General features: G+C 44.0%; 1 protein-coding gene and 1 long non-coding RNA gene across 2 annotated transcripts; both read left to right on the forward strand.

Annotated features, from left to right (window-relative positions):
• Positions 1–7: 7 nt before the first annotated feature.
• Positions 8–11,355, forward strand: ppil2 (peptidylprolyl isomerase (cyclophilin)-like 2). Its single transcript, XM_088993311.1, has 20 exons — positions 8–150; positions 384–433; positions 575–620; positions 700–762; positions 828–879; positions 1,788–1,839; positions 1,925–2,016; positions 2,652–2,741; positions 2,817–2,892; positions 2,965–3,125; positions 4,365–4,440; positions 4,517–4,623; positions 5,311–5,400; positions 6,579–6,612; positions 7,169–7,286; positions 7,396–7,452; positions 8,489–8,561; positions 9,547–9,609; positions 9,954–10,105; positions 11,132–11,355. Exons 1-20 carry the CDS (start codon positions 119–121, stop codon positions 11,229–11,231), a joined length of 1,584 nt encoding a protein of 527 aa, XP_088849437.1. The 5' UTR covers positions 8–118; the 3' UTR covers positions 11,232–11,355.
• A 7,811-nt stretch (positions 11,356–19,166) lies between these two features.
• On the forward strand, positions 19,167–21,714 carry LOC148898579 (uncharacterized). Its single transcript, XR_016114841.1, has 3 exons — positions 19,167–19,565; positions 20,558–20,703; positions 21,417–21,714. It is a non-coding gene; the product is annotated as an uncharacterized LOC148898579 (long non-coding RNA).
• The last annotated feature ends 53 nt before the right edge of the window (positions 21,715–21,767 follow it).

Genomic DNA, 21,767 nt, shown 5'->3' on the forward strand with positions numbered 1-21,767 from the left:
AGAAGAAGAAGAAGAAGAAAGGCATCAACATCCGGATTTGTTCTTCCCGATCCCGCGCAAGTGTTGTGGACGAGAAAAACGGCCTTTTTGGCGCATTTAACTCCAAAAAGTCTCCAAAATGGGGAAGCGACAGCACCAAAAGGACAAAATGTAAGTTGAAATTTATTGGCAATATAATCGATGATGTGCCGTCACCACACAGGCAAAAAAACACGCTCTTTTTGTTTCGAGCTTTCGTGGCTAATGTTTACAAACTAACCGTAACGACCACTATCTATCTACACAATACGGATTAAATCTTATAAATAATATCGATTATTGAACAGTTACTTGTTTTTTTCTTCTCTTTTGGTCGATTTTCTTTTTCCTTTCCACCCACACAGGTACATCACTAGTACAGAGTACACCAACTTCTATGGAGGCAAACGCGCAGGTAAACGGCGTGTGGCGATGACTTCCAGTCACTTTTCAAAATCATCAATATTGTTATGAAGCAGTTCTACACGAAACGCGAGAGAATGATCAAAGCGTCCTTTTCAGCATTGTTGTATTTTTTTTTTTTTTTGTCTGTCAGAAATCCCGCAGACAAACTTCCGACGTCTTCCGTTCGACCACTGCAGGTGAGCCATTTGCTGGACAGGCTTTTGCTTGAAATTTACGCTTTTTCTCTTTTGTTGTTGTTGTCGTCTACCTCGTCAGCTTGTCCCTTCAGCCATTTTCCTATCCCATGTGCACTGCGGATGGCGTCGTCTTTGACCTGTTGTAAGTATTTTTACACCGATGGATCGTGAACAGATTTTTAAATTGGTCCCGTCGCTCTCTTTTAGGAGCATTATTCCTTGGATCAAGAAGTATGGCACCAATCCCATATCGGGGGAGGTAATTTCAAACATTTTGTGGAGTACAGCTTAGCAACGCTTGAGCTCACCAACTTTTCTAGTTTTCGGCGCACCAAGCAAACCACACAGCGCCACGGGGGCTGGCGGACTAGCTTTCGTCTCACCCTCTTTCTTTGAGTGCGGACATGGTTTGTTATCAAGTGGAGTACTTTTGCAATTATGGGGGCGAAAAAGGCTCGTGTTAAGCCGAAGAGGACACAAAAGAAAATGAGCAGGAGATCATGGAAAAACACCAACGAGGTGTGCATTTGTGTGACTTAGCGTCCCAGTACCAGTACGCTAAGTCGACCATTGCTACGTCAAAGTCAAGCTTTATTGTCAAATATGCTAATAAGCTAAGCAACAGTCTCAGGCAATAGAAGAGGTTGAAAAACTTGTGTTGATTTGGATGGACAAAAACCAGTTAGCAGGGGACAGTGTGAGTGAGGGTATTATCGCCCAGAAAGCACGGCAACTTCACTCGGATCTCATCAAGAAGAGGCAACTTCATCAACGACCATCACAAAGGTCAATGAAACCACTTGATTATACAGTACAGTTTATTTCTTGAATTACAGTACAATAGCACATTTATTAGACATAAAATAAGGTGTATTTTGTAGTTTTAAGGCTTATTTAGTATGAAATGATGTTTTAGGGGGACTGGAAATGGATTATTCTCATTTTAATGGTTTCTTATGGGAAATACATGTTCGGCAGACGAACTTTTGGCCTTCCACACACTTTCAGGGAGCCAATTAAGTTGGTGAGCTGAGGTATAGTGAGCTGTATACTGAATCCCTCCATTTTATATGTTTTAATGGTGTGTGTGGGGGGGGTTCATATCTTACAATCGTGTTTAGTATTGAAATGGTTATGTATCGATTTTTTTTTTTTTTTTCCATGCAGAAACTGGAGGCCAAGTCGCTCGTCAAGCTCAACTTTTCCAAAAACAATGAAGGTCATTTTCAACAATTTAACTTTTCATATTTATCAATAGTGTGGGAAGAAAAAAGTATCGTAATCAATGTGTGCGTTTTCGCCAGGCAAATATCACTGTCCCGTTCTCTATTCTGTCTTCACAAACAACTCTCACATCGTGGCCAACAAGGTCACTGGCAACGTTTTCTCCTACGAAGTGAGTCACGACAGGACACGCACAAAAATGCCCAAATACAGGTAACATCCAAGTTACGACCGGCGCAAGTTACGACCACCCGTACTTATGACCATGACCGCCAGATCCCGCCTTTTAAGTTTTTTTTTTTATATAGCAGCCGGCAGTGCGTACTACAATTTTTGGCCGGCCAGAATGTCACATACTCGCACAGCAATCTACTGCGTGACGACGCTCAATACAGTAGATATACAGTGCGGATACCGTCTTTACCTGCTATAGTACTGTACACTTCTTTTTTAATGAACTGTACAATAAACAGTTTTGTATACATTACCGGCACTGATGCTTATACAGTAAGACAAAAACAATCGATAATACCAAATATAAAAGGATAAAAATGACACGAAAAGTGATAAAAATGTATCAATGAAGCGTAAACAGTTTGGTATATAATAGTATTCAATAGAAAATGTTGCTTCAGAACAAGAGATTGACAGGATAGTATACCATTGCTGTCGCGTCAACGTCACGTCGGCCATTTTGAATGGATTTTGACTTACGACGTTACGTTTTGTCGGAACGGAAACTGGTTGTAAATCGGATGTGACCTGTATTAGCGAAAACAAACCAAAAAACCAAGTGTGTTTGTTCAGGCGGTGGAGCAGCTCAACATCAAGACCAAATGTTTCAAAGATCTGTTGACCGATGAAGACTTTAGCAGAAAAGACATCATCACGCTTCAGGTGACGCTTTTTCTTTCAAGCGCGCGTCATTTGAAGGACAAGCTGGCCTATCCATCCTTCCCTTCTCCCAAACAGGATCCGACCGACTTGGACAAGTTCAACGTCTCCAACTTTTTCCACGTGAAAAACCAGCTCTACGTGCCGGATCCCGGTCAGATGCGCACCACCACGGCTTCCATTTGAAGGAAGAAATGGGACGCTAAGGCTCTTTGTGGTGATCCAGATGAAGAGAAAGCCAAGCAGGATCCATCCTACCACCTGAAGACCACCAACCTGGAGACCCGGGAGACCCTGGCCGAGCTCTATAAGGACTACAAGGGGGACCAGATGCTAGCCGCTACCATGAAGGAGCCCGAGGCCAAGAAGACGGACAAGCTCAACACGGTACGGACAGTCAGCGCACGGCCAATTTGCCTCAAAATTCCCTCTTGGGGCCTTGTCTGTCAAGTGTCCTGTACAGGTTTTGAAAAAAAGAAATCTTTATTATTATTATTATTATTATTATTATTACAGTGACAGCTCGGCTTACGAACGCTTTAGCTAACCTACTTTTTGCCTTACGAACATTAAATTTGCGAGAATATCATCTTGGCATAGCAACTACTTTTCGGCGGACGAACCAAAGCACACAGCACCACGGTGGCTGGCGGACTAGTTTTACACACCCCTCTCTTGAGTGCAGACAGGGTTTGTCATCGTGTGGGGTACTTTTGCTATTTTAGGACTGAAAAAGACCACAGCACGGGCTAGTGTTAAGCCTGCGAATACATGAAAGAAAATGACGGTCGAGATCATCAAAATACACCAACGAGGTGTGCGTTTGTGTGACTTAACGTCTCTGCGCCATTATGCTCAGTCAACCATTGCTACGTGTGGCTAAGTTTGTTTCGCCAATTGAAGAGGTTGAAAAACTTTTGTTGATTTGGCTAGCGGGGGGCAGTGTGTGTGAGGGAGGGTATGCTTGCCGAGAAAGCACGGCAACGTCACTCGGATATCATCAAGAGGCAATTGTATCAACGTCCATCACAAAGGTCAATAAAACAACTTTATTATACACTACAGTTTATAGACTTTCTTTCATTACAATCCAATAGCACATTTGTGATACATAAAATAAGGTCTATTTTGTGGAGTTTTCAGGCTTATTTAGGAGAAAATGATGTTTTATGGCGACCTGGGAATGGATTATTGTCACTTGTAATGGTTTCTTATGGGAAATAAATGTTTGGCAGCCAAACTTTTGGCCTTACACACACACACACGCACACACACACACACACACACACACACACACACACACACACACACACACACACACTTTCTGGGAACCAATGAAGTTTGTAAGCTGAGTTATTGTATTGTATTGTATTGTTATTTGTGCTGCTGTCTGTGGCTGAGAAGCTGAAGGCTGTCTTGCGTAAAGTCGCCACAAGAGGGAGCCAAACGCAAGCTCACAATCACAAGGAACGTCAAAAAGGAGCTCAAATGGAAGAGAAAGAAAGCCGCGGCGTCCAAATGCTGCCAAAAATAGTCATCTGAAAAGAGTATTTGAAGAGAATGCAATCATCCTCCTTTGCGCTCATTCCAAAAGCAGAAAAGAATGTCTTTCTCTTTCTCCTTCAGGCTCACTACTCGACCGGCAGAGTGGCCGCCTCTTTTACGTCCACGGCCATGACGCCGGCCACCACCAACCAAGCGGGTAAGTTCAACTCGTGGCAAACGTTGACAAAAAAAACATGGCAAGCAACTGATTGTTCTTCTTTGGATTGTCGCAGACGCCATCTCGGACGACGCGGTGCGCTACAGCTACATCAAGAAAAAAGGTTACGTCCGCCTGCACACCAACAAAGGAGACCTCAACGTGGAGTTACATTGCGATAAGGTATTTTGTATTTTTTTTCACTTTTTTTCCCCCCCGTTCATAAAATCCGGATGATGCTCGGGGCCCCTCCCCCTCAAGCTCTATTTCCGTCCCGCTCTTTAGGAATGAATGAGCACCGGCGCTCGCATGTCGCACACTCTCTCCATCACAAAAATCCTCAGCTCACCTTCCCTCTGCATTTCTCGCACCCGAACCGTCCCGACCCGAACGCAACCCGCCCCCCCTCCCCCGGCTTCTGCTCATAGGACACGCATTCATCTGACCTCAGAATTGACCTTACCGAGGATTTTCCTCAACCTAGTGCAATACAATAGAAATAACCAAATACTAGAACATTTTTTACTTTTTAAATAACATGTTAAAAAATGTATAATTATATTTTAAAAAATGTTTTTGTTTTTTTTTTTGCATGTAATAGCATGCATAAATATGAATCTTTTTTGCATGTTGTTTTTGATTGATGAAAAAAAATAACACTGGATGCACTGGATATGAAATGATGATGAAATATGATATGTAAAAGTAAAAGGACACATCCATTGGGTAGACTGAGAGCAGCGTTCAAACATGACCGAGTGCACAAATGCAACGGTGGTCACGGGCGTGAATTTGCTCTGCTTCCCTTTTTTGTTGCATTTGACACGATGGCGACGGAACTTCCGCGACGTGCTTTTTTGGCTTCTTCAGATTCCCAAAGCGGGCGAGAACTTCATCGGCCTGTGCAAAAAAGGCTACTACGACGGCACCGTCTTCCACAGGTCCATTCGCAATTTTATGGTAAGCACGCCTGCAAGGCACGTCCCAGTTGTTGCGATGTAGCGTCCGTCCGTCCGTCCGTCTCCTTGTGGCTTTTGTCCGGGTGCCTGTGAGAGAAATCAAAGAAAAACCGCATTTCATGGTTTTTCTTAGATGGATTTTTGTTTTTAGCTGGTCCATATTGTGGTGCACTTTCAAGGCTATTTGCCGCTAAAAGCTGCTTTTATTTGTATTTTATTTGTATTTATTTTTTTGCAAACTGCGACTGCAGAAGAAGAAAGGGAGAAAAGTCTTTTGTGAGCGGCTCACTCATTTGTTTGCAATTGCATTCACGCTTTAGTTGAATCATTTAGCTATTCCTATATCATTTCTCATTTATTTCTGGTTTGATTGTTGTGTGTGTGGGGTTCTTTCTACTCTTTCTACTGTATTATTATTATTGCAATTATTATTATTATTATTATTCTAGTAATTATTCTCATAATCATTCTAATTATTATTATAATTGTTTTAATTATGCTAATTATTATTATTCAATGTATTATTCTAATAATGGTTATTTCAATTATTATTACTATAATTATTATTATTGTAACTATTGTTATTATGTGAATTATTATTCTGTATATTATTCTAATAATTATTCAAATTATTATTATTCTAATAATTATTCTAAGTATTGTTATTATTATTATTATCATTCTAATTAATATTCTAATTAGTATTCTACTTATTCTAATTATTATTATAATTAATATTCGCATTATTAGAATTGTTTTATTATGCTAATTATTATTAAATGTGTTATTCTAATAATTATTATTCCAATTATTACTATTGTAATTATTATTATTATTCTAAATACTATTCGAATGATTATTTTAATTATTATTATTCTACTTATTATAATTATTATTATAATTGTTTCAATTATGCTCATTATTCTAATTAATATTATTCTAATGATTGTTCTAACTATAATTATTCAAATTATTATTCTAATTATTGTTATTATTGTGATGATGATGACGACGACGACATTGATGATGATTCCACAACAGACCACTTGTGTAATTGCCTCAGGGTTGGGAAAAAAAAAGTTTTAAAGATGCGGGAGGAAGAATAAAAAAACAAAAAAACATGTATTTTTAGTCTCTAAACTAATCTTCTGTCTGTCTGTCTCTCTTTCTCTTTTCCAGATTCAAGGAGGCGACCCCAGCGGCACGGGCACAGGTAAGGTAGCATCCCATCCCATCCCATCCAGCGGGCATAAAAATAATAATAATAATGATGATGAGAATAATTTCCTGTGTTCACTTTGGCTACCGAAAAGCCAGCCACTCAACACGGATGGCTCCCAAAAAAGGAAGTTGCCTAGCATCCGGTGGGGGCGCTAGATTTCATTGATTGATTGATTGATTGATTTGGAAGCCACCAGGCTGAACAAAAAGAAATGAAGCGCCGATTTTTAGAATTATTATCAGCATTATTATTATAAATCAAATGTATTATTAGCATTATTAATATCATGAGCATTATTCGCATCCTTCATGTATGTATTTTTTTTTTATTATTCTTAGCATTATCAGCATATTATTTTACTTGTGGGTTGAGGGAACACTGGCGCGTGTGGCTGCCGCTGCTCACTCACAGAAAAAAACTGATCCTGTGACTGAAACCTTGTGACCTTGAGAGTTTTGAAAGGCGCTTCCAAATGAAATCTTCTTGAGCGCCGCGCACGAGATGTGAGCTTTTTGTTTTGTTTTTCTCCGTTGTGGTTGTTCCTGAGGTGGCGACTCTTTGTGGGGGAGGCCTTTCAAGGACGAGTTCCGGCCCAACTTGTCCCACACGGGCCGAGGGATTCTCAGTATGGCCAACTCGGGTCCAAACAGCAACAAATCACAATTGTAAGACCTGACAGGAAGGAAGGACTCCAATGGTGGAGTGGGCGGGGCCTCATGTCCACCTTTTCAAATGCACTTGCCAGACATTTTCAACGGTTTTGTTGTCCGACAGCTTCATCACCTTCCGCTCCTGCGCCTACCTCGACAGGAAGCACACGGTGTTTGGAAGGTAAAAGGTGCTCTCCACAACACCGTTCACTTTTCACCATTTTTTGGGGGTGACTTTATTATTATTATGAATGATTATTTTGACAGGGCACTGTGTCCCCCATCGGATTGCTTGACACTTGTGGCTGGCTGGCTGGCTGGCTATCTGTTAGCTATCTATCCGGCTGGCTTGCTAGCTATTAGCCAGTTAGCTGGTTATCTGGCTATCTATTAGCTAGCTACCGGAAGAATTATCGGCCTTTTCCTTCCTCACCGTTGATTGAAAGAGTTGTACATGTAGCTATCTACCTATCTATTGGCTAGCTATCTAGCTAGTTATCTACTAGTTAGCTATCTATCTATCTATCTATTTAACTTATCCTGTGACTGAAGTGACCTTGAGAGTTTTGAAGAGCGCTTGTAAATGAAATGTATTATTAGCTAGCTAGCATTCTATCTATTTGAATTACCTCCGGGTTGACTGAACGCTGGCGCGTGTGGCTGCCACTGCTCACCCACAGAAAAACTCATCCTGTGACAGTAAAGTGACCTTGAATTTTGAAACGCGCTTAGAAATTAAATGTATTATTATTCTTGGCTGGCTGGCTATCTATTTGCTATCTAATGGATAGCTAGCTAGCTTTCTATATATTTGAGTTGTTCCAGGTTCATCTGGCTGCCGCTGCTCACCTACAGAAAAACTGATCCCGTGACTATAAAGCGACCTTGAGCGTTTTGAAATGAAATACAGTAAAGTCTCGTTATATCGATATTCTCGGGGGTCGGAAAAAATATCGATATAACCGGGACTATCGATATATCCGACCCTGTTTGCATGTAATTTTCTCCGTGCGTGCATAGAAATAGTATCGATATAACCGGGACTATCGATATATCCGATATTGATATAACCAGACTTTACTGTAATTATGATATTATACTTGTCTAGCTGGCCAATTTTGAATGATTTTTAAGGACCGATTTGTTGGCTCTCAGCTGCGCATGTTTGAACAGGATCCATTTTGGTTGATGGCAACCATTTGTTGTTGATCCCACAGGGTCGTGGGTGGCTTTGAGACCTTGACGGCCATGGAGAACGTGGAGAGTGACACCAAAACGGATAAACCAAAGGTGAGGAGCACATGTTGAAAAGTGAGCATTTTTTTTTTTAACTTTGACAACGTCTTGCTTGGTTCTCGACTAACTCAGTTTTCCACCCAAAATGTTGGTGTTTTTTTTTACAACTCGGTTGACAACCGCAAACCTGAAAAAGCAGCTAGCAGGGGATAGTGTGACTGAGGGTATTATTGCTGAGAAACCACGGCAACTTCACTCGGATATCATCAAGGGTCATCACAAAGGTCAACTTTATTATACAGTACAGTTTATTTATTTAATTACAATACCATAGCACTTTTATTATACATAAAATAAGGTCTATTTTGTGTCCTTTTAAGGCTTATTTAGTAGGAAATGATATTTTATGGGGACCTGGGAACGGATTATCATTTTTAATGGTTTCCTATGGGAAATTAATGTTTGGAAGACACACTTTTCCCCTTAAACACACTTTCTGGGAACCAATGAAGCTGGTGAGCTGAGGTCTGGCTGTACGTCAATTCCTGGTGTTGCGGCTCATTGTGACTCACGCATTATCGTCGTGTAGCGTTCTATTGTGAGTCGACGTGTTTGTATTGTTCAATAATAATAATACATTTCATTTCTAAGCGCCTTTCAAAACTCTCAAGGTCACTTTACAGTCTTATTATTATTATTATTAGCTGGCTAGCTAGCTAGCTTTCTGTCTATTTGAGTTATTCCGGGTTGAGTGAACGCTGACGCATGTGTCTGCCGCTGCTCACCTACAGAAAAACGGATCCTGTGACTGTAAAGCGACCTTGAGAGTTTTGAAAGGCGCTTACAAATCAAATGTATTATTATTATTGATTTTTTTTAAAACAGGCTGAAATTGATTATCATGGAAAATATTTCTGTTTTCGACCAAGTGGTTTTTCAAACAGCTTTCTGGAACGGATTATGGTGGAAAATCCAACTTTGACTGAAGATGATTATTTATTGATTGTTTGTTTGTTTTCTGGTTCTGTCCAACCAATAGTCTGAGATCAAGATCATCAACGCCAGCGTATTCGTGGACCCGTACGAAGAAGCCGACGCCCAGGTTGGTTTGCTGGCGTTTATCAGAATCAGAATCATCTTTTTTGCCAAGTATGTAGCGCACACAAGGAATTTGTTTCCGGTAGAACACGCTGCACTAGTATCGTGGTCAAAAAAACTGCTAAGTACGCTTCCATTTTGGCTACTGCTGAAGAGTTCAAAGAGTTAATGGCTTGGGGGAAGAAGCTGTTGAAATGTCTGCTGGATTTGGTGCGCATGGATCGGTGGCGCCTGCCTGAGGGGAGTAGCTGGAAAAGGTGGTGGGCAGGGTGCGGAGGCCGTGATCTCCGTGGCTTTTATGGGATGCCGCCAGATTATTTTGATTGTTTTGGGGGATTTGCGTTTCAGATCGCGGCCGAGCGTGAGAAGGAACAGAAGAAGAAGAAGGAGGAAGAGGAGGAGCAACAGCAGGCTGGCGCCACCTTGAGGAAAGCCAAGGAAGCGCAGGCTCCAAAAGCCTTCAAGCAAGGCGTTGGCAAATACATCAAGCCCACCGCCGTGTAAGCAAGCGCACGTGGCCAACATGGCGGCGGCAGTGGGCCAAACCAGCAACTAGACGCACCCCGAAAATGTCCCACTACCGTATTACAACTCGGGCAGAATAAAAATACTCCGTAATCAATCATTACAAATGAGTAAAATAGCTCCTATTCCAAGCCTTTCATGCTCAAAACAATAACGCTAGAACTCATTTCAATGACTTTGAATGACCCTTATTTGCTTAAAGGACAACCGACACTTCCGGACAAATTGTGTACATAATTTGTAAAATCACTTCAAATGATTTCTACTGAGCGCATTTGACAAATATTACACCGCATGCATATTAAAGCGAAATTTAACCTTTTAAGACTGGCGCTGAATATTCAGGAAGTCTTGTTTTTGAGTTGGTGACGATTCCTGACGTGACGTCACTGAAGGAACGCCCCTGACCGAGAAAGCCACACACAATGCGTTTTTGTTTGCTCGGAATGTTGATGGCGAAATTAGAAGGAAAACACACAAATAATGCGATGGTGAATCATTGTGTGTTGCACCAAGACTACTAGTTGACACAAATACCCAGCAGACAAATCAGGCCATTTCCAACGGAGGTCGGGCGCCAGCTTCTGCATTTTCTGGGACGCTGGGACATTGTTGTCCAGACGCCTCAAAAATGACACTGAAGGACTTCTTTTAATGGATTCCAAACATGTATGCTTTCCTCTTCAGAACTATTTGAATCCTATTGATAAGTGGATGAGTAACAAGAAAGCATAGTTTTCCCAATCTGAAGCCATTGTTTGGATTCTGGAGCAAGGCCAGACCACTTGGTGTGACGTGACCTTCTGAAACTGGCCACTTCCGGTTTCAAACTGAAATCCTTTTTAGACACTTGAAGTCATTTTTATGTGTGTTTTGCCTATTTTAGATGCTATCCAACGTTTTTCTGACAAAACAAAACAACAAATGGTGTCAGTTGTCCTTGAAACAGGGAAACAAAGGCGAAAAAGTGGAAAGTCACACGAGTTTTGTCGTCCTACCAGGAAACGTGCCACCACAGAAGAAGAAAAGGGACCTTCCTCAAGCGCCGCCGCAGCCGCCAAGAAGCCCAAAAGCACCTTTGGAGATTTCAGCTCCTGGTAGCGCCAATCCCGTCATCCCAGCGACCACAATTTGTTTGTTTTGCTTTGCTTTGTTTGTTTGTTTGTTTTTTAGCAGTTTTCGCTTTGTCCTCCACCAATAAAGATACTTTTATTTGTACGTCCAATCCGCGCTTCATTTTATACCATAAAATGAACAGTACAGAACGTGACGCTTCCAGACAGACTACTACTACTACTGCTACTTTCTTTCTATCTGCGACTCGTGTATTTTGAAAATGACAATGGACATGATGAAATTGAGAATATTCAACAGGTTTGACCTCCTATTCTCATTGAAATGTGACTTCACGTCAAACAAATGGAGTGTCCGTGTGGTAACAAACAGCTGGCCGTCATGTGTTCCTTTCAAAAACGCCATTGTGAAAGCGCCAATCAAAAGCCACACATCAATCATGAGGTCATCAAAGTCTCTTTGCAAATGCAACTCTTTTCATTTCATTCTTCATGAAAGGACAACCGACATCAGAAAAACGTTTGAGAGCATCTCAAATAGCCAAAACACAAAGGCTGATATTTGGAGTCCAATGCAAAACACCAATCAAAATGACGCAAAGTGTCCAAAATCTGCAACAACAAAAAAATGAACCCGGAAGTGGCCAGTTTCAGAAGGTCCCGCCCCCTTGTTTGTCTTGCCTTGCTGGAGAATCCAAACAATGGCTTCAGATTGGGAGAAGATGCTTTCTTGTTACTCATCCACTTATGAATAAGATTCAAAAAGTTCTGAAGAAGAAAGCATGCATGTTTGCAATTGATTAAAGAATTTATTCCGTTGTCATTTTGAGGCATCAGGGGTGGGAAATGTCGCACCCAAAAAAGGCAGAAAATGGCGACCAAGCTCCGTGTAAGGAATTAATCAGCCCGTTTCCTTACACGGAGCTTTGTCGCCCTCGTCTGCCTCTTTTTGGTGCAACATGACGTTTTCAGACCAAACAGGTACAGCAAAATGCATTGACATGATGGAAGGACTGCTACAATGTGTCCCTTTTTTCCGGTCAGGGGCGTTCCTTCAGTGACGTCACGTGAGGACTCGTCACCAACTCAAAAACAAGACTTCCTGAATGTTCAGCGCGAGTCTTAAAACGTAAAATATAGCATTAATATGCAGTGGAATCTTATCTTAAAACACGCTCAGTAGAAGTCATTTGAAGCCATTTTCCAAATGATGGACACAACACTGTCCGGAGACGTCGGTTGTCCTTTAAATTGTTCAAAATAGTGTCGCTCACTTCTAATGGTCTCCCAAAAATGTATTTTACGGACTACATTGTTAGAATTAGATAAAACTGTTGAACAGGTAAGCAAATTATTCATGAGTATTTTAATTGTTATCAATGACTTCAAAAGTTTAATTCATGGTGAAAATGTTTTTGCTCGTTTCTTCGACTTCCGGTGTTTTTCAAAATAGTTGTATCGAACTCTCATCAGTTATTTAGAGTACAGTAGTTCTTTCTTAAATAAAAATCACAAAGTCCCTTTGAACGACAAATAAAGGTTTTCTGATTCTGAACGAGAGGGCCTCGCATACTGTCGTCAACAATTGACGTCATCACATTGGAGTCAAACATCTGCGCTTGTGTTTCCTTTTTCTTTGTCTTGGTTGTTTATCTTCCGCCATTACCATGACGTCTATTCCGACCATTCAGCTTCTCTTATTGGCCAGCGCGTCCGTCAATTACAATGCAATTGTTCCGCCCACCGAGAGTGGCCCACGACGCAGTGACGTCACCGTGTGCGTGTCTTGTTTTTGACATCATCACAATCAGAATCATCTTTATTGCCAAGTACGTATGTAGAACACACAAGGAATTTGTTTCCGGTCAAACACGCTGCACTAGTATCATCGTCAAAAAATTGCAAAGATATAAACTAATATTCGGGCTTCAAAGACTTAATGGCTTGGGGGAAGAAGCTGTTTAAATGTCTGCTGGATTTGGTGCGCATGGATCGGTAGCGCCTGCCTGAGGGGAGTAGCTGGAAAAGGTGGTGGGCAGGGTGCGGAGGGTCCAGTAGGATTTTCCGCGCCCTAGTTTGGATTCTTGCAGTGTGCAAGTCCTCGAGAGTGTATAGGGCGCTGACAATGATTTTTTCCGCCGTCCTAACTGTCCGTTGAAGTCGGATTTTTGTGGCGGCCCCGAACCAAACGGTGATGGAAGAACACAGGATGGATTCAATGACAGCCGTGTAGAAATGTTGCAGCACCTCCTGTGGCAGGCCACCCTTCTTTAGCAGCCTCAGGAAGTACATTCTCTGTTGGGCCTTTTTCAGGATAGAGTTGGTGTTGACCTCCCACTTCATGTCCTGGGAGACTGTGATTCCCAGGAACTTGAAGGTCTCAACGGTTGACACCAGGCAGTTGGATAGTGTGAGGTGTAGCTGTGGTGATGGATGTTTCCTGAAGTCCACCATCATCTCAACTGTCTTGAGCGTGTTCAGCTCCAGGTTGTGACGGCTGCACCAGAGCTCCAGCTGCTCCACTTGTCGGTACGCAGACTCGTCGCCGTCTTTGATGAGACCGATGACCGTGGTGTCGTCTGCGAACTTTATGAATTTGACAGCTGGGTGCGTTGAGGTGCAGTCGTTCGTGTAGAGAGAGAAGAGCAACGGAGAGAGGACGCATCCCTGCGGGGCTCCAGTGCTCGTGGTTCGTGTTGAGGATGATATATTTCCCAGTCTGACCTGTTGTGTCCTTCCTGTCAGGAAGCTGAGGGTCCACTGGCAGATCGTAGGGGGACACACCAAGCTGGAGAAGTTTGGGGATGAGGAGTTCTGGGATGATGGTATTGAACGCAGAGCTGTAGTCCACAAACAGGATCCTTGCGTAGGTTCCTGTGTTGTCAAGGTGGTCGAGGATGTGGTGCAGTCCGATGTTGACCGCATCCTCCACAGACCTGTTTGCCCGGTAGGCAAACTGAAGAGGATCTAGCAGAGGTCCGGTGATGTTCTTTAGGTGGTTCAGCACGAGGCGTTCAAAGGACTTCATGACCACAGACGTCAGAGCGACAGGTCTATAGTCGTTCAATCCCGAGGGTGCTGGTTTCTTTGGAACTGGGACGATAGTAGACTGTTTGAAGCGGGATGGGACTTCACACTGCTCCAGGGATCTGTTGAAGATTTGTGTGAAGACCGGAGCCAGCTGGTCAGCGCAGACTCTCAGGCAGGAGGGGGACACTCTGTCAGGTCCTGCAGCTTTCTTGATCTTCTGCTGCTTGAAGAGCCGTCTAACGTCCAGTTCGTGGATCTGTAGGGCAGAGGGCGGAGATACGGTAGTTTCTGGTAATGGTGGGCAGACCGGAGAAATGGGGGTGTCCTTTTCAAATGGGCAAAAGTATGTATTTAACTCATCAGCCATACCATTGTTGTACACTGCTTGGGGGGAAGGTAAACGATAATTTGTTATTGCTTTCAGGCCATTCCACACCGATGCAGAGTCGTTAGCGGAGAACTGTTTGTTAAGCCTCTCCGCATAACGTTTCTTTGCGATGTTAATTTCCTTCGTCAGCCTGTTTCGGGCGAGTTTGTAAACTGCTCGATCGCCGCTTCTAAATGCGGATTCTTTCTCTTTCCTAAACTGCCTGAGTTTGGGAGTGAACCGTGGCTTGTTGTTGTTGAATGAGCGGAAGGACTTTGTTGGTACACACATGTCCTCACAGAAACTGATGGATGATGTTACAGTGTGTGTGTATTCATCCAATGTGCCCGTTGACGTTTCAAAGACGCTCCAATCAGTGCAGTCCAAGCATTCTTGTAGCCATAACTTTGCTTCATCTGTCCATGTTTTAACTGTCTTGACGACCGGTTTTACACATTTGAGTTTCTGTTTGTATGTGGGAATTAAGTGGATTAAATAGTGGTCAGAAAGACCCAATGCTGCATGCGCAACAGACCAGTATGCGCCTTTGAGTGCCGTGTAACAATGATCTCGAATGTTTCCTTCTCTGGTGAAACAGTCAGCTTCTATTTGGGAAGTTCACGGTTTAGACGCGTTTGATTAAAAGCGCCCCAAATGATAAGGTGTGACTCTGGATATTTTAGTTCGAGTTGGTTTACATGGTCAGCTAGCGTTTGTATACACGCGTTAGCATTAGCTTGTGGCGCGATGTACACGACAGCGATTCCAAGCCAGGGCTGCAGTGTGCGTGGAGCATCGTGACATCGGTGCAGCATTCTCCGTTGATGTAGAAGCATAGTCCACCGCCTCTGGATTGCCCAGATGGCTCCGTGTCACGGAGCCGGCCGGGTAGGTGTAGCGCGGAATCCGGGTGGCGGTCACTGAGCCAGGTCTCAGTGAAGCACAGCGCAGCAGAGCGTGCAAATGTTTGATTGGTTTGAGTGAGAAGCAGAAGTTCGTCCATCTTGTTTGGTAGTGAGCGTAGATTAGCGAGATGGATCGATGGGCGCGGCGTTCGAAATCCACGCTGCCGTAACTTGACAAGCACGCCGGCTCGCTTCCCCCTCCTACGCCGGCGGCGTCGCAAAGCTCCGTACAGAACTGCTACGCCGCTCGCGAGCAGCCCCGAAAAACCTTGTAGATTTTGGTGTGTCGGTGAAAATAGTCCAAGGGTGGATTCCCCAAAGCTCGGTAACTCTTCCCTCGTGTAACGGAGGATCGCAAAAAAACAAATGAAAATGACAAAACCAGGAACAATACGAGGGAGCGTGTGACCGAGGCTGCCATTCGCGGCGCCATCTTGTCAAGGTTCATGTGGTACCCGGAAGTTGTCAAGCCTTTTGAAGAGCATGCGCACAATCAAACGTTGGTTTGTCGAGTTCCCAGACCAATGATTGACCGTGATCGGCTGTGCATCATTTTTCTCTTGTGAGTACTTTCAATCGCTCCGAAAAACGAGTGACTGTTAAAACGCTCAGAGTGCTGCCAGAATGACGAGCGCAACATCCGGCCAATTAGGTGATGCATTCAATGTCAAAAGTCAACGTGGATCAAGGTGTTTTATTTCAGGAAATGATGACATTTGTAGTCTGTTTTTTTCTCTTCAAGCTTTTAGCCCCAGGGTGGACATTGAGGAACGCCACCTGTAACTGGCGGGTTTCTTGTCGTTGGTTGCCATGGTGACAAACAATAGCCTTTCTTTGGTCTTGTCGTTCTGTAAAAGTGTCAAACGTCTCGACGCGTGTGTTTTTCTTCCAATTGTCTTCAACACTTGCTCATGTTTTGTCATGATCACTTTGGCTTCCGCGTCATGTGTTTCGATGAACCAGACAGACAGAACGAGACTCATGCTCGAGTCGAAAGTCCACATCAAAGTTGAGCTACTTTTGCTTCCTAAGGTGACCACACTACGTTCTTCATGTCTGTCTTGTCCAACTTATTGTCATGTTAATTGTCCTTTTTAAATGTCCTTTATAGTTTTCACGCTGTTCCAAATGTTTCACAAGAAACGTTGTGCCATCATGCAGTACGAAGCGTCATCCTTGACATCTCGATGTAGATACACCACCCTCATCCATACAAGGTAGGTTGACGTTTTCATTCGGGCTACATGATTAATTACCCGATGCAGATTAGAAATAATAATACGTGTAGCTATTTTGTCGATTGAACTGAATTTGACCTCAACTTGATTCTCTGCCTGTCCTGTCCTGTCCTGGTTTTGAGACGCCGAAGACAATTAAGTACAGTAGTACTCATGCGATAAGAAGCTCCTGCCTGTCGCTTCCCCCAAATTAAAACTTGGCTTTTATCTCCTTTTGGCATGTTTTTTGGACCGAGCTTTGACGTCACGCACATGCCCTTCCTGTTACGAGCCGTGCGATTCATCCGGGTCGTCACGAAAGGCTTGATTCTGATCATGATGACGCCTTTGGTGGGCCTGCACCCACGGACTCTTGACCATGAAAAGAACAAGAAAAACATTTCATCGTTGAGTGCTTGCATGCTGACATGACGTCCTTTCCCCCCCCCCCCCCCCCCCCCAAAAAAAAAACAACAAAACTTTGGAAGTGGAAATTCTTTGTATTCCGTGTACCAAATGGACAAATCGAAGTGGAGCACCCCATGCATGCAGCTCTCCAAGCACGCAGGCCACTCCGCACGGTTCAGATCGGATCTTGTATTTTGAAATAAAAGGCCTCACGGTCAACCGGTTGGTGGCATACGGTATTTTGCGTCCATTTTTCAAAACCCTCCAAGTGGGAAATTGTTGGTTTCTCCCCGGACCAAATGAACGAACGCGGTGGTGGGGGGCGGACCGACCGCAACATGCACTCCAATTGTGGGCAAAACGGACGGGCAACCTTTTGCGCCTTGATTGGAATGCGTGGCCACCTTTGAAAGCAAATTCAATCTGCACTCCCTCATGAGATCATTCTGCTCATCATGGAAGAAAAACAACGGACAGTATTGCACGGAGAAGATATTGGAGAAAGTTGCTCGTGGGTCAAAGCGGTGGCACCAGCGGCTTGTCGTCACGTCTTCATTATTTTCCAGAACATTCTGACTCTCGATACCCCACATGCGCGTGACGCTAGCGGCTAGCGGCTAGACATTCCGGCAGCACTTCTAGCCTTTGAAACAGTCGCCAAGATCGTCGGCGACCGGAACGATGGCGAATAACGACACGCGCGCAGCCGAGCATGCATGTCAATCATCGCTCTGGCAACTCAACAGACATTCCATTTTGGGCTTCTCACAAAAGCGACGACGACATCCGGGTCTCGCATCGTCAGCTCGTTCGCAGGCGACGTCGAGATGTGAACATGACACAATTTGTGTCATTTCACATCTGTGTCACACAAACATGACTTTGCCACACACACACACACACACACACACACACGCACACACACACACGCGCGCATACACACACGCACACACACACACACACGCGCATACACACGCGCATACACACGCGCACACACACACACACACACACACACACACACACGCACACACACACACATCAATGCAACCAGGTTCTTATTTTGAGAAGGTTGTTGACCTTCTCTAAACCAAAGGAAGAGGACAAAAAAGTAATGTCATCATTTCTCAGTCATATGAAAATAAATCTTTTTTTTTTGCGAAGAAATAAAAAGCCATATTTATGAACCCTTTCATGAATAAAGATTGCCAACCCGATAGCATGCTAGCACGCTAGAGCTAGCATGCTTGAGCTCAATGCTGGCAGGACAAAAAGGCGCAAAACTGCAGGCCCACTTCAGGTTATCAGGTTAGTTTATTTTATTTTTATTTTTTTGTTTTGTGTGTGGGGGCATAAAAGGCCGAGCAAATATTTGTCGATTGGTGTCGTGGCTTCACGTTGACGCGCAGAGTCCGACGAAGCACGCGCGAGGCCTCGTTTGAAAACAACCCGACAAGAAAAAAGGTCTCCCGCGAGGCCTTCACTGCGTGCATGGAAGAAAAAAAGACTTTTGCAATTAAGGCGCCGACCAAGGACAAAAATGTCTCGCGAGGATCACCACGAGACCATTTCGGAACGATGACCGTGACAGTATTTGTCCACGCCAGGGCAAAGGGTCGAAGGTGCACGCGACGACGGAGGCGGGGCAAGAAAACACAAACAAACAAACAAACAAACAAACAAACTCAACCCAAAGACATTTTCGGCCTTGTTCAATGGGCCAAGAATGAATGAATGAAAGCGCCTTTCACCCTCATCCTCATCCTCATCCTCATCATCCACTGAATTTCCTTCCGTGCCTTTTGGAACAGCAAACTCTCTTGACATCATCGTGATGGCAAAATGAACTCCCCCAAAAAGTGTCTTTCAAATTCAAGTTTGTGATATGAGCTCGCCTTGAGCAGAGTTGGCGCATCTTCACATCACTTTGGGGGCCAACATGAGGGATCAAAGTCATTTGTATTTGCTTGGGGGGAAAAGGAGGAGATTCCAAGAAGGCTTTTGAAGGAATTAAGGAAAACAAATGTTTGTTGAGACGCTGGACTTTTCACTTTATCTTCCGATGCAACGCAAGAGTCCACGTGGGGCTTCATGATGATGATGAGGAGGAGGAGCTAGGAGGATCTTTGTTGTCTTTTTTCCCCTTGTCAACATCATCATCGGAGAGGACCGAGCGACTCCTGAGTCGTCACGACGCGTCGGGTGTCGTCATAAAGACACGCCCTCTCTGACAAAGCTAATTTAATGACAAAGGTGTGGAGCTCCTCCAACGTGCGGGTAGAAAAGCGGCGACTTACCGGAGCCACTTCACTCTCCCACGTTTTTTTTCGTCCCACAATTGCAGACGAAGAAGCCTTTTTTCCCCTTCAGGTCAAAGATGAAGAAAACAAGCCGTCAATTGCTTTTTCTGCTTGCCTTCGCGTCTCTGCTTGCAATTGGTGAGTTGTTTTTTTATTTTTAAAAGAGGACATTCGAGCGACTGAGCGCGCATTTTGCACCTCCCAAAAATGCCTCCTCGTTGATTTCCAATGGGACCTTGGCTTACGCACTTAATTGGTTCCCAGACACTGTTTAAGGCGCAAAGTAATTTCCCATAGGAAACGTACAGGTAATGTAAGGTGTACATCAACATACCTTATTCGATGTATAATAAATGTGCTATTGTATTGTGATGAAAGAAATAACACTGCACTGGTTTTATTGACCTTTGTGATGGTCGTTGATGGCTTGATGGTTCAGACTTCTCTTCCTGTGTGATGAAGGTCCGGTTAGCCGTCTTTTTCCAAAAAAGGCCGGTCTCAACTGCATGAAAAACTTGCTGAGGAACGTCGCCTTGACGACAAGCAGGGAGGGCGAGGGGAGGTCAATTTAAAACCTTTCTTTAATCTTAAACAATGACACAGACAGCCCAAACCTTGTTGGTGTTTTTTTGTCTTCTTCGGCTGAACACGAGCCTTTGGTGGGGTCTTTTTCGGTCCCATAACAGCAAAAATATCCGTGATAAATCCTTGAAGAACGACGTGTGCACTTCGAGAAAGGGGGTGTGGAAAGGTAAGCCGGCTGAGACGCTTTTCGGTCGTGTGATTTGTTGTTCTTCCGCCGAAGATTACTCCGCCAGCCGCGGTGGGGCGGCGCTCCGTGTGTATCCCGAAAAGTAGTGCGTATGCCGAGGTTTCATTTTCATCAACTTCATCGTTCTTCAACCGAAAAGTTTGTATGGCAAGGTGTTTGTAAACCAAGGTCCCAATGTAGCTCTCTAGTTTCTATTGATCATTTGTATTTTATTGATTGCATTCTATTTGTGATTGTATTTTATTGATTCTAGTAGCTATCCTTGTCTGTGATTCTAGTGTCATTGAGAGCTTTGAAAGGCAATCAAAATGTATGATTGTAATGTATTATTATTAATTATTATGATGATTATTTCCAGGACAATGTCAGTGCCAAAAAGGCTGGCGAGAGTACAAGAACAAATGTTACTTCTACTCTGTGGAGCGAGGCTCGTGGTACGAAGCTCACGCCTTCTGTTTATCATTAAACAGCAACTTGATGATCATTCAGGGCAATGACGACCTGGTGAGGCGCCATATTAGCCAAGTGTCAACCTGGCAACCGTTTGCTGACTGTCTTGTCTTGTCGATGAAAAAAAAGGTTCTTCCGCCGGCATCTGGACTTCTTTGAAGGTGTCGGACAGTTCGCTCCTCATCTGAAAAGCTTTGTCAGCGAACTAAAGTTGTGCTGGTCGCTCTGGCCTTCTATATATATAGCCCTAATGGACAGGTGGCGGTGCCAGACCTCCGCTCTAATAAATTCCTGCTCCAAGGTTGGGGGGAGCAGTGGACGATTCCCTGAAGCTAATCTGACGATTGCCCCTTTCAGGGGGGAAATCAGTGCCAGTCGTAGAACAGAATCAGACCTGACAAAGGAAGTCATCAGATTAGCTTCAGGGAGTCGTCCACTGCTCCCCGCAACCTTGGGAGAAGCACAGATGACTGCCCAAGAAACCTTTTCATGGATGAATGAAAAGGTTTCTTCAGCCGTCATCCTTTTCATCGATGGACCATTCCTGTACGACTGAGAGCCTACACAGATTCCTTTTCATGGATGGACCACTCCCGTACGACTGAGCGGACACAGATCTTGGTCGTGTCCGCTTGTCATTTCACCAGATTTTTTCCCCCCAAAAACGTTGATTCGAGCACACATTGTTGACAAATTGCGAGTGTGTTCATCACCTCTGCCGCGCAGTCGTATGTTGTGTATTAATTTTCACGTACCATATCTTGTAGTATTGGCTGACGTGTCCAAAGAGACTCGATTGGGAAGACGACTACTGGATTGGTATGACGGATGCCATCACCGAGGGCGTGTGGCTTTGGCTGGATGGCAGTCCTGTCGACATCCAAGGAATGTATGTCCTTTCTTTCACTAATGTCATTGCAAGCTTGCCATGTCCGCCTGGGTGAACTGAGTGGCTCATGGGGACCGGGACCACCCGCAACAGTCCAAAACCGCGGAAGTCGGGTGGACCGGTGATTGGGTAGCAGGTGCCATGAGGAGGCGATGGCTTGCCAAGCGCTTCTTCACAGCAGGCTATTCCAACAGTCAATGAGAAATACCATCAGATTTGACAAGTGGTT

The sequence above is a fragment of the Hippocampus bargibanti genome, linkage group LG04 (genome assembly GCF_051943395.1).
Source record: "Hippocampus bargibanti isolate YZ-2025 linkage group LG04, ASM5194339v1, whole genome shotgun sequence".
Lineage (NCBI taxonomy): Eukaryota > Metazoa > Chordata > Actinopteri > Syngnathiformes > Syngnathidae > Hippocampus > Hippocampus bargibanti.

Coding starts and splice junctions, on each gene's coding strand:
- ppil2 (XM_088993311.1), top strand. CDS start 119: ATGGGGAAGCGACAGCACCAAAAGGACAAAAT. Junction 880..1,787: donor CCAATCCCATATCGGGGGAG/GTAATTTCAAAC, acceptor TTTTCCATGCAG/AAACTGGAGGCCAAGTCGCT. Junction 1,840..1,924: donor CTTTTCCAAAAACAATGAAG/GTCATTTTCAAC, acceptor CGTTTTCGCCAG/GCAAATATCACTGTCCCGTT.